This window comes from Hyperolius riggenbachi, chromosome 5 (assembly GCF_040937935.1).
Source record: "Hyperolius riggenbachi isolate aHypRig1 chromosome 5, aHypRig1.pri, whole genome shotgun sequence".
NCBI classification, from domain to species: domain Eukaryota; kingdom Metazoa; phylum Chordata; class Amphibia; order Anura; family Hyperoliidae; genus Hyperolius; species Hyperolius riggenbachi.
Genome location: NC_090650.1, coordinates 435,766,087 through 435,778,628, shown reverse-complemented (window position 1 = coordinate 435,778,628; position 12,542 = coordinate 435,766,087). Strand labels below are relative to the sequence as shown.

Below are 12,542 nucleotides of genomic sequence, written 5' to 3'. Positions count from 1 at the left end.
TACCATGAGCACAATTGAGTTTTTGTAAAATATAAAGGTTTTCATACCTTGTCCAAAGCATTTTATTTATTTATTTATTTCATGCTTTTTGGCAGCAGAGAGATCATTTTTCTTTCTCATATTGCTTGAAATTGGTGGTCTGTTTAATAATGTGGAAAATCCTTCTTTAGTAGTTTTCCCTTTAATAGGGCTCACCTGACAAACTAGTTATCAGAGGTGTCAGATATTGATTTCAGTGATCAAAAGAGCCCTGAGAGACAACATCATTGAGGAATTTTTCGGTACGTTTTTGTTTGCGTTACGTTTTTGACGCGTTTCTTTTTGGGTTTTGCATTGTGTTTTTTATAATTTTTTCTAATGCATGGAATGAATTACAGTAACAATAGTAAAAATGTGTAAAAAAAATGCATGTCCTAACGCAGCCTTCTGTATCTCCCTTGCGGTACATTATGTGTGTTTTACATGCGCTTTTCAAAATTATGCAGCAAGTTGGGCCATTTTAAAAACGCACACTGTAAAACACACACATATGCATTTTTACATGCGGCCCGTAGACTTGTGTTTTCCGCAATGCAAGCACTTCTGCCTAGTGTGTGTTCCCAGCAATACACCAACATCCAGAGCATTGTGAATGAGGCCTATCACAGCAACCAGATGACTTTAGACTCTTCACATGAATGGTGTTTATCACACTCTGTGCCATTTATAAATACAAACAGTTAGGGCTCATTTCCACTAGAAGCCGCAGCCGTAATTATGTATTCACCCTTTCTCTAAAGCTTTGTTCACATCATAAATTCACCTTTTGCGCAATTTTCAATTTTACTTGGTGGCGCACCCAGGCTATGCATAGGTAGGATTTAGTTAGTGTTAGGCCCCTCCCATAGGGGGATGACTTCTTTGCAGTGGAAAGGACGAGTACTTAACAAGTTGCATGCAAGCTGTTACAGGAAACCAACATCCTCCTCCAGTGGTAGACAGGTCATGTGTATGCTCGGTGTGTATTATATCCCACAAGTGGGGCTTGCACCCTCTTGCAAGTAGGCACTTATCTGTTTTTAAGTAGCGCTGCTCATTTTCTTGCCATGCACATCATAAATTGCCAGCACTACCGCAAGCGCTGAGCGATTTATTGAGAGGTTTTTTTTCAGCGCTTTTCCCTGCGTTTTGAAAAGTGCTTTTCTATGCGCTTTTACATAACGATTCGTTTTTTTGTTCAGTCAGGGAGTGAACTGTGTCACCTGGAAATGAATAAATACAATGCTCTACAAAGCATGGTTTCAACCCTTTGCTATTTCCCTATACCTTTCATTGAGCCAAAACGCTCAGAAAATGGTACAGGCAGCCAGTGATGATCATAATAAACAGATTACGATTTCGCTTATACGTAATTACGTTTTGCAAATTTTGATTTTGTGTAGTCATTCAGAATTTTGCATAAGATTTCGCGAAATTTCGCGTAATTTCTTGCAGATTTTAGCAGTGAATAGCAAAGTCCCCATACATGCTATTGACACCAAAATTGCTACATATGTTAACCTATTTTGGTTCCTGGACGTAGTTTCTACGTCCAGGAACCATGCGCGCTACCGCGCGCTCCCGCGGCCAATCGCGCGCGTGCACGCGCACTCCCGGCCGCGGATTTGGTAGCCAGGGAATCAATGTATCGGGCTATGGTGCCCGATCATTGATTTCTCTCCCCCGCTGAAAAAGTGACAGCTTCTCTCGGAAGCTGCGCCTTTTCTGGCCGTTCCCTCTCCGATGAGTCACTCTAAGCGTGTGTTACGCTTAGAGTGACGTCATGTAAACAAACTCATGGCCGCCATCTTGTGGCCAAAAAGTAATACTACACCTGTAAGAAAAAAAAAAATACAAATTAACACACATTTACATTATAAATCTATTGTTTACCTCCCACCCTCCCAAAACTACCCAAATAAAATGTTTACTATAAAAAAAAAAAACCATTACAATAAAAAAAAAAAAAACATGTAAATATTTACCTAAGGGTCTAAACTTTTTAAATATCAATGTAAAGATGAAATATTTCTATATTTTTTTTATTTTAAACTTGTAAATAGTGATAGATGCAAAATGGAAAAAATGCACCTTTATTTCCAAATAAAATATTGTCGCCATACATTGTGATAGGGACATAATTTTAACGGTGTAATAACCGGGACATATGGGCAAATACAATACGTGAGTTTTAATTATGGAGGCATGTATTATTTTAAAACTATAATGGCTTAAAACTGAGAAATAATGAATTTTTCCATTTTTTTCTTATTCTTCCTGTTAAAATGAATTTACAGTAAAGTGGCTCTTAGCAAAATGTACCCCCCAAAGAAAGCCTAATTGGTGGCGGAAAAAACAAGATATAGATCAGTGCATTGTGATAAGTAGTGATAAAGTTATAGGCTAATGAATGGGAGGTGAACATTTCTCACGTGAAAACGACGGAACCTGAATGGGTTAAGGAGAATCGTGGGTACAAGTCAAAAAAAGAATTTAGCAAAAAGACCTTGTAGTTTTTTAGAAACTCGATTCTAAAAATGCAAATAAAAAATGTTTTTTTTTAAACTTAGAAAAATGAAAGTTTAAAAAACATTTTTCTTTGCATTTTTAAAATCCAGTTTCTCAAAAACTACAAGGTCTTTTTGAAAAATTATTTTTGTGACTTATACCCACTATTTTGCTTAACATATGTAGCAATTTTGATAGCAATAGCATGCATGGGGGATTTGCTGTTGACCTCTAAAGTAGGCACGAAATTACGCGAAATTTTGAAATACTACTTTTACATACGAAATTAATGACGATTTTCTCTGAAATTTCGTATTACGATTACGATGCGTAATTGTGAACTTCGATGCGCAATTTTGGCCCACCACTGCAGGCAGCGCTTTGGCAAGCGGATCGGATTCAAACTGCTCAGATGTGACCTCTCTCATAAGGAATCATTGCACAAGCGCTTCTAGGGAGATTTTGAAATACGCCAGCGCTTAAAAAAAGCAAAAATGCCCCTAGGTGTGAACAAGCCCTAACTGAGCAGATTACGTGTGTTGCCTAAAGCAATTAAACCAATGACGCCACCATCTTAGTGTTTTTCATCTGTCTCCTCAATGCCTGTCCATTAGGTCTCTTTTCCACAGGTTGTTGAACTGTGTGCTCAGCAAGCAATTACCAGGCAGCAATGAGCAGTTAGCAGGTAGCAGTGAGCAGTTACCAGACAGCATCGAGCAGTTTCCAGGTAGCAGCAAGCAGTTGTGAGAGTTTGAGACGCATTTCATGACTTTTATCGTGAGAGACACATTTCACTGCCTATCAACTGTCCGTGGAAAAGAGGCCCTTGTGTTTATCATCTGTCCTCCATGCCCGTCCATTACTTATGATGTCGGCGGCTACAAACATGATAATTGGCTCTTGTGTGCACATGACCATTGCAGAAGCAGTGCATGTTGGGTAGCAGAGGCTTGCTAGGGGTGTGATAGTGAGTCAGGTGCTTAGGGACGTTCTCAATTACCATGCAGGCAATTGTTAACAAGCGCGCACAAACCTCTGCTTATCACTTGAAGTCACACTGTTCGTGTGAAAACCTCTGCGAGCGACAGCTTGCGTGATAACTGCTGTGATAGCACTTATCACACTTTTGTGAATCGAGCCCCATATGTGAGTAGCTATTTTTTTTTTTTTTTTTTGCATAAGAGATGTAGTTTTACCACAAAGAGATTCATAAATAATTCTACGTGAAGTCATAATATTTGCATCTTATTGACCATTCCTACGCAGGGCCCTCACGGAAAAAGGGCCCTGCCATAGATGCCTATTATAAAAGTCATGATTTGCGGCAAAGAAAAGAAATTCAGGCACACGGTGATGCCTATTTCCGGGCATCCAAATTTACTTTGTTTGCTGCAAATGGTGGCTCTTGGGGGGGGGGGGTGTTAAGGTTTAGGCACGGGGTGGGGTTTAGTGATGAGCAGAAATTACACCTATGTGTAATTACGCATCATTGTTCACCAATACGCCTCTTAATGCAGAATTTTTGGGTAAAATCGGAATTAATTTTGCATGTAATTGTAATCATTTGTAATTTCGCGTAATATTTGTGTTATTTTCACATAATATTGTCCTGACTTTAGCGGTTAATAGCGAAGCTCCCATACATGCTATTGCCACCAAAATCGCTATATATGTTAAGAAGAATAGGGGGTACAAGAAGGCAAAAAAAAGACCTTGTCGTTTTTTCAAAAAATCAATTTAAAAAAATGCAAAGAAAAATGTTTTTGAAAACCATGTGGTTGAAAACCATTTTTCTTTGCATTTTTAAATATCGATTTTCTCAAAAACTACAAGGTCTTTTTGAAAAAAAAAAATACCCACTATTCTTCGTAACATATGCAATTTTGGTGACAATAGCATATATTGGGGCTTTGCTGTTCACCACCAATGTTGGCCCGAAATTACGCAAAAATGACCAATACCAATATTTTACTATCAGACTCAAGCAGGAGAATATTACTAGATTTAGCTATATTCTACTAGCAGCAATCCCCTGCGACTTTTTTGCATATATGCCCTTTTATGACCATGCCCATTTCAGGCCACACCCCCTACAAGATAGAAAAAAGCATGTACAAAAAATACTTAGAGCAGAAAAATATTCCTTTATTTGTAAATCAGATCCCATCACCATACATTGCAGCAGCTCCATGATTTATGTGCTGTGATAATCAGGAGAAAATAGCCAAATACAAATCATAGTTTTATCCACAGTCAGTGGCGTAGCAATAGGGGATACAGAGATTGCGACTGCACTGGGGCCCCTGGACCAGAGGGGCCCACTAGGGGCCCTCCCTCAATAGCAGTATTATGCAGTATCATGTACAAAATGCTTGGGGGGCCCAAATGTAAAACTTGCACTGGGGCCCAAAGCTCTTAGCTATACCACTGTCTACTGTCTATTTATTTTATAATCATAATAGGTAAAAAATTAGAAAAAAAAAATCCCATTTTTTCTTCTCTTGCTCCTGAAAACGATAAAAAAGCAAAATAGTTTGTGATAAAAATCCCACATAAAGAAAATTGTAACTTGTGTAGGAAAGCCATTCTATACCTCAGTTAAGGTGCCCATACACTGATCAATTCTCCCGGTAGATTCAGACATTGTGATTAAAGCCAATGGGAATCCATAATTAAATAAAAAAGTCAGATACTCACCTAAGGAGAGGGAAGGCTCGAATCCTGTTGAGCCATCCCTCTCCTCTCCCGGTGCCCTCGGTGCTGCGCTGGCTCCTCCATTCGCACCCGCCGCCACGGGGACTTCGGAAGTCTTCGGGAGCCGAGTCCTCCCGAAGACAGGTGTCTCCATACTGCGCACGTGCGAGTGCGTCATAGAGGGTGCTCGCGAGTGCGCAGTGTAGAGCGGCCCGTCCTCGGGAGCACTCAAAGCATTTCCGAAGCCTCCCTTCGGCGGGCAAACAGCGGTATTTGACCGAAACGATTGAATACTGCTACGGAGGAGCCGGCGCAACAGCGGGGACTGGAGAGGAGAGGGAATGCTCTATGGGACCCAGAGCCTCCCTCTCCTTAGGTGAGTATCGGACTTTTTTATTTAATTATCGGTTCCCATTCACTTTAAAGGAATACTATCGATACCCAAGTGTTCTAAAATGACAATGTACAAATAATGTCTAAGTAGCTGTGTAAACATTTTCCTACTTTTCATGTTAAATATCAGAGGCAAAAGCTGTAATTTATTGAGGGTAGGATTTAGCTATATTGGGACAAATCAATTGCAGAAGGGGTGTCTGCTTCAATGCACAGCCAGAGTTGCATAACAGACTACAGAAAGCAAATATCAAACATATCAAACTCTGAAAGCAAAAACAGTATGAAAAGCTGTGACAATTAGTTACATTTCCTCTGCTCTCTTCAGACAGTCAGTCAGAAACAGAGCTCCCAACAGCTGCAGCTCCTGTGTCCTGTCTCTCTCTGTCACACACAGAGCTACACATAGAGTTAACTGATCAAGTGTGAGGGGAATTTCCCCTCTCTTCATGGCTCAGTCAGCCGTCAGTTTTGGCGTCAGTAAACCTTGAATGTATTTTGCTAACAGTAAACAAAGAAGTTGCTACTAAAATGTATACACCAGTACTTAGCAGCACTTCCCAAACAATTCCTGTGTCAATTGAAAAAATATGTGAATTGCTAGTATTCCTTTAAATCCCCTAAATGATTGTAATTTTGAACAATATCCATCTGACATCAATTGAAATTATAGATTGCTTTGGCGGGATCACAGAGTATAGGCACCCTGGCTGGGTCACAGAAGACAGGCCCCCTGGTGGGGTCACAGAGGTCAGGCCCCCCCCCAGTGGGGTCACAGAGGACAGGCAGCCTGGCAGGGTTACAAAAGACAGGCACCTTGGCAGGTCCCAGAAGGACAAGCTCCCCGGCAGGGTCACACAGGACAGGCACCCTGGCGGGGTCACAGAGGACAAGCATCTCGGCGGGGTCACAGAGGACAGGCGCCCCGGTGCTTCAAAGAGGACAAGCATCCAGCAGGGTCACAGAGGACAAGTGCCCTGGTGGGGTCACAGAGGACAGATGCCTCAGCGGTGTCACAGAGTACAGGCGCCCTGGTGGGTTCACAGAGGACAGGCCCCCCTGGCGGGGACACAGAGGACAGGCCCCCCTGGCGGGGACACAGAGGACAGGCCCCCCTGGCGGGGACACAGAGGACAGGCCCCCCTGGCGGGGACACAGAGGACAGGCCCCCCTGGCGGGGACACAGAGGACAGGCTCCCCTGGCGGGGACACAGAGGACAGGCCCCCCTGGCGGGGACACAGAGGACAGGCCCCCCTTGTGGGGACACAGAGGACAGGCCCCCCTGGCAGGGTCACAGAGGACAGGCCCCCCTGGCGGGGTCACAGAGGACAGGCCCCCCAGCAGGGATGAAGGCAGAGGAACACTAGATGGAAGGGCAAGCAGACAGGTGAGTGCGCTCTGCTGTAAGCACCCTGCAGGGGACCCCAGGGGATCACTATTAGATGGGGAGACCTGGGGGGGGGGCGGTCAGCTGGCCCTGCTGCGGCGGTTCCATAGATTGTACAGTGTGTGGCAGGAACAGATCCCTCTATGATCAGATCTCTATCAGGGAGGGATCTGTCTGTTGGACATGTCGGGCGGCCATCTGCCAGTGTATGGCCACCTGTAGCAGCTATAAGTGGTGATGAAGTTGTGGCTGAAGAGATAGGGACAGAGCTGAGATGTGACAACTTCTCTGGGCCAGAAGGTGACAACAGCCTCTAGATGTGACGTGGTGACTCTGCAGCTTCTATACACATCATACAGCAATATCTTATATTATACATAAATCAATGTATAAATGACTTGCTGCACCAACTCATCGATCCTCATCTCCTCCTCAGTGACCTCTAGCTGCCTGCTCACTCCCAGTCACACTGACACTCCCCCTTTAGGCACATGAACATGCAGGAGGGAGAGTGATTGCTCTGTCAGCTGAAGCCACGCCTCCCTGCTGCATGATAGCCTATCATGGTTGTCAGTCTCTAGTAGGGAGATGTGACATTAGACACGGGTGGGAGGAGTGGGGAAGTGAGCAGGCAGCTGTTAGTCAGAGGAGGAGGAGCTATACACTGGTGTCACAAATACCTTGTCTGTTTCTTTAGCAAAAACTACACTTGTTTTTATATTCATTTATTTATCCTGTTATTAAAATAAAGCTTCATTACATACATATAACATATCAGACATGGGCGGGAGGAGAGGAGAAGTGATCAGGCAGCTCTTGGTCGCTCAGAAGCTATAAACATTTTGCAAAAAGTTTATCTACAGAATATTCTATGAAATGCATATTAAATATTTGTGGCTGAACTCATGTGACATCCTGTATGAGAGACGTATCTGACAATCTAATCTGCACATCTGTATGCTGTGTCTCCTCAGGCCTCCAATGTGTGGCAGTGATCGACTTTCTCCTACAATATATAACATCACATTTACTGCAGATGTTCTATAGACAATGGATCTGTAAAGACTTTCTGTGTTGCTGTTATCAGCCAATCACATTGCAGCTGTCATGTACAGGTCAGACAATGGGCTCGATTCACAAAGCGGTGCTAACCCAGTTAGAGACTTTAGGCATGATAACCATTGCACCACTCTGGTGAAAAGCCAGTTTAGGTGTGATAAGTTTAGGCATGATAAGTTTAAGTGTGATAAGTTTAGGCATGCTAAGTTTAGATAAGTTAAGATCACTTGCAAAGTCCCGCACGCAAAGCAGCGCCATTAAACTTTATACGAAGTACACCAGACTTTGCTAGCGTAAAACTTTTGATCAGCTGTGCACTGCGGTGCTAACGCAGTTGGCGCTTAAACTTATCATGCCTAAACTTATCATGCCTAAACTTATCACACCTAAACTTATCACACCTAAACTTATCATGCCTAAACTGAGTTTAGGCATGATAAAGGGCTTTTCACCAGGGTGCTAACTGTTAGCACCGCTTTGTGAATCAGGCCCAATGGGAGGACAAATCTGGATCCCCCCTTCAGCTTCACCAATCATCTCTATTACATGAGCCTCTGTCCCTCTCATTATAAATGTTCCCTTACTGGGAAATTCCGCTTTTCTTATAAATCACCATAAATATAGAGAAGTGCTGCACAAGTCTCTCTGCAATTTAAGTGTTACTAAACATTATTATTTACTCGGCAGCCGGCTAACAATTTCCTATACTGACAGTAACTCAATTTACTCTTCTGGGTAACCATGGCAACTATACCCTGTGTGCTGTGTTTGGAGTACTGTCGCCATGGTAAGACTGTCTAGAAACATACATCTTGCTGCTTGAGTATTTCCCTGCACAGAGGAGGATATGGGGACACTTATTCCAGCAACATCTGTCTGAGGTGGGATTTCCACCCTTTTCTGGGGAATTTGCTCTGACTTCCTGTGAGGTCTGTGAGACAGGAAGTGGTGAGAAATCCTCTCTATGGGGTCACAGACAGAAATATAAACTGGATAAAGGCTCCCCTTCTCTTCACTATTCAGAGCAAAACAAGTTGTCAGGAGATGTATAGGTAATCTTGTAGATATGCTGAATATAATCTGTTTTTAAATGCAGCAGATATAATAAATGAATAAAGTGTATATTAGCAGCCCTGCATTATATTATCTCACATCTTCTGGTTGCTTCTCTCCCCGCATATCTTTATAGAACCTTCTCCTACCCATAATGCAGCATGGAGGGGCTCAGAGGTGAAGTTTGCAGTAAAGGTGTGGAGGTGTCTGATCGGGACACACAGATCATAAAAGGACAGCCGCCCAGCCTCATAATCCAGATATATCCCGACTCTATTACTGGAGACATTGTCAGGTAACAGGATCTCTGTATTGTCATGTCCCACATAACACTGATTATTATACCTGAGCAAACACCAGGACTTGTTATTATCTCCAATCGGTGACTGCTCTCCCTTCCTGGCTATACTGGGGTAACACATTCCTGCACCCCACCTCTCTGATTTACTGACATCCACTTCCCAGTAATGTCGCCCTGAGGAGAAACTCTGTCTGCTGATCACCTGAGGGTATCTCTGAAATCTCTCTGGTGTTTGTGGGCGATTCTGGCTGATATCTGACCTGGATACAATTTGCATGTCATCTGATATATGTAGATTATTATGAGCTGTGTTTATATCCAGTAATATGTCTGTAGCTTCCTGTATGATGCAGCCTCCAGTTACCCCGGCTATTATATCAGATAACCCTGTGTGTAATGTGTGTGAGATGAGAGCCACATCCAGATCCCGCCCATCATGTCTCTCTCTGTCCTCCTTATCCCCCTCCTCAGTGTCACACAAGTCACCTGTGTGTGATTCCTGTAAGACAGTCAGTGGGTCAGTCATGTTACACAGCTCCTCAATGTGACACATCTTCCTGGACAGCTCAGCCTTCTTTATTTCCAGCTGCTGAATGAAATCAGCCAATGCCAGAGAAAGCTGCTCCTCCTGCCTGGAGACCTCTCTCAGGACTCTCTTCTCCAGGTCGTCCAGCTGTCTCCTGAGGTCTCTAAACAGGCCAGTGACTCTCTCTGTTACACCAGATGACTTTTTATGGACTTTTCTTTTGTTCTCCTGCAGCCTCTGGACTTCTTTCTCAGTCTCCTCTGTCTTAGTGATCAGTTCCTGCAGATCATTTCTTATCTTCTGTTTCTTCTTTTCTGAGGCCTCATCCAGCGTCTCCACCTTGTGTCCCTGGTGGTCTCCATCCAGCCTGCAGGACACACAGATACAGGCAGAGTCCACAGTACAGTAATATTTATACAGTTCTGTATGGATGGAGCATTTCCTGTTCTCCAGGGAAGTGGTGGGGTCACACAAGACGTGTTCTGGTGACTTGCTGTGGACTCTCAGGTGATTGTCACACAGAGAAGCATCACACATCAGACAGGACATAACAGCCGCTACAGGAGAGTGAATACAGTAAGTACAGAAGACTCCAGTCTCTTCCTGATCTGGCTGAGCAGAGCGGAAACTCTCCACAATGTTACACAATGTTATGTTCCTCTGCAGTGCCGGCCGTTCCTGAAACTCTTCTCTGCATTCAGGACAGGAATAAACTCCAGCTCCCTTCTGTGTATCCAACACCTGATCTATACAGAGCCGGCAGAAGTTGTGTCCACATCTCAGGGTCACAGGATCTGTATAAATGCTCAGACAGATGGAACAGTCTAGCTCCTTCCTCAGATCAGCAGACGCCATTCTTAACAGCAGAGGAGAGAAATGAAAGTGAAAGTCTGAGACCTGCAGAAACTAGAGGGTGACTCATATTTCCTGTACAGGGTGTGGTGGAGAGAACCTCCCAGCCTCTCTGTATGGGAAACATGCACCAAGGAACAGAAAATATCCTAAATCTTACAGCCCCCTCCCCAACACAGTTGCAGCTAGAAATGGTTTGAAAAATGTGGAATCGATATCCTAAAGGGAAACTGCATTTACTGAAACACGATAATTTAGTTCAGCTCTAGCAAGGACTAACAGCAAAAACAAATTCAGCTTGCTGAAATAATGCTAAACACATAGCTCCCACATTTTTGAAATAAGAAAGAGGGACACTGTAAGGAACATGGAGGAAGCAGCTGCGGGTAGTCTGACATCCTCCGCAGCTGCCTCCATTCCGCTGCCCAGTGTATCTGTAGGGAACATGGAGGAAGCAGCTGCGGGTAGTCTGACATCCTCCGCAGCTGCCTCCATTCCGCTGCCCAGTGTATCTGTAGGGAACATGGAGGAAGCAGCTGCGGGTAGTCTGGCGTTCTCCGCAGCTGCCTCCATTCCGCTGCCCACTGTGTCACCCGTGCCTCCGGCGTCTAGTATGCCGAGGACAGGTTTGTCAGCTGCCCATAGGGTTGTTGTGACACGTGCGCGCGCACCGTCACGGCCTTTATACGGCAAGGAGGCAGCTCAGCTGACCTACGGGTCGGCTGACGTCACGCCATGCGTCCGTCGCAAAGGAGGGATTACCATTTTCCTGTTAAGTTATTCAATTGTTGCCTTTGCAGGTACATCCAAACCCAGATGCAGAGTATGGATATTGGGGCACTCCTACTTGGTGTGGGCAGAGCGAAGGGCAGTACAACGCAACTGGGGGAGGAACTTGAGTTTGGGTACCGAGGACGTGGAGGCGCACTGGTTTGGGTATCCTGGCCTCACCATAGAACGAATGAAACTAAAATTCTTCAGGCTGACGCGTCTATGGGGCCCCCCAGACGTGCTGATACTGCATATAGGGGGGAATGATTTAGGCTGGCTCTCCACGTACCACTTGATGGCAGATATAAAATACTTTATGGTGCGGGTGCGGGAGCTATTCCCCAGGGTGCTAGTGGTCTGGTCTGAGATGATACCTAGAATGCGTTGGCGCCCCCCAGTCCCTTACGCAAAAATTAACAGAGCCCGCTGGAAGGTGAACAAAGCCATTGCTAAGTTCGTGTGCAAGAGAGGTGGGGTGTCCGTCCGACACAGATTACTGGAAAAGGACTCTTCTTTCTTCAGACACGATGGTGTCCATCTGAACGACATTGGTAATGACGTATTCCTTTTCGGGCTGAGGGAGGCTACGGAAGCTGCCCTCAGTGTATGGCGGGGCATTCGGGGTTTAGGCTTCAACTCCCAGAATGCGGTGGCGGGTCCTTTGCAAGGCCTACTTGGAGGCATAAGTATAACAAGGACTGAATGAAGTTACCCGCAGAGCTGAGATGTTGAGAAGCTGCGGCCTTGGTATTCCAGACATTTGTCGCAGCCGCATGTATTCAGGGGGAAGGGATTACCTATGGGACCTATCCGGGTCAAGAGAGCTCCAGAGCTGGGCAGGGATAAGTGACAGGAGCACATGACCTGGACGGGCGAAAGGTGACCCCAGGCATTTTTGATAGGTTAACTGGGGTCAAGGTGACAAACAAAGGTGGGCAGAAAGCTGCTAGCCTTTGTTAATTACAATTGGGAGTGTCAT

The 12,542-nt window shown here is 44.6% G+C and overlaps 1 protein-coding gene across 1 annotated transcript; it reads right to left on the bottom strand.

Moving 5' to 3' along the window:
- Positions 1-4,650: 4,650 nt before the first annotated feature.
- Positions 4,651-10,798, bottom strand: LOC137519233 (E3 ubiquitin/ISG15 ligase TRIM25-like). The gene has a single exon (XM_068238102.1). The coding sequence runs from the start codon at positions 10,793-10,795 to the stop codon at positions 9,209-9,211; it is 1,587 nt and encodes a 528-aa protein (XP_068094203.1). The 5' UTR covers positions 10,796-10,798; the 3' UTR covers positions 4,651-9,208.
- Positions 10,799-12,542: the final 1,744 nt, after the last annotated feature.

Coding starts and splice junctions, on each gene's coding strand:
- LOC137519233 (XM_068238102.1), bottom strand. CDS start 10,795: ATGGCGTCTGCTGATCTGAGGAAGGAGCTAGACTGTTCCATCTGTCTG.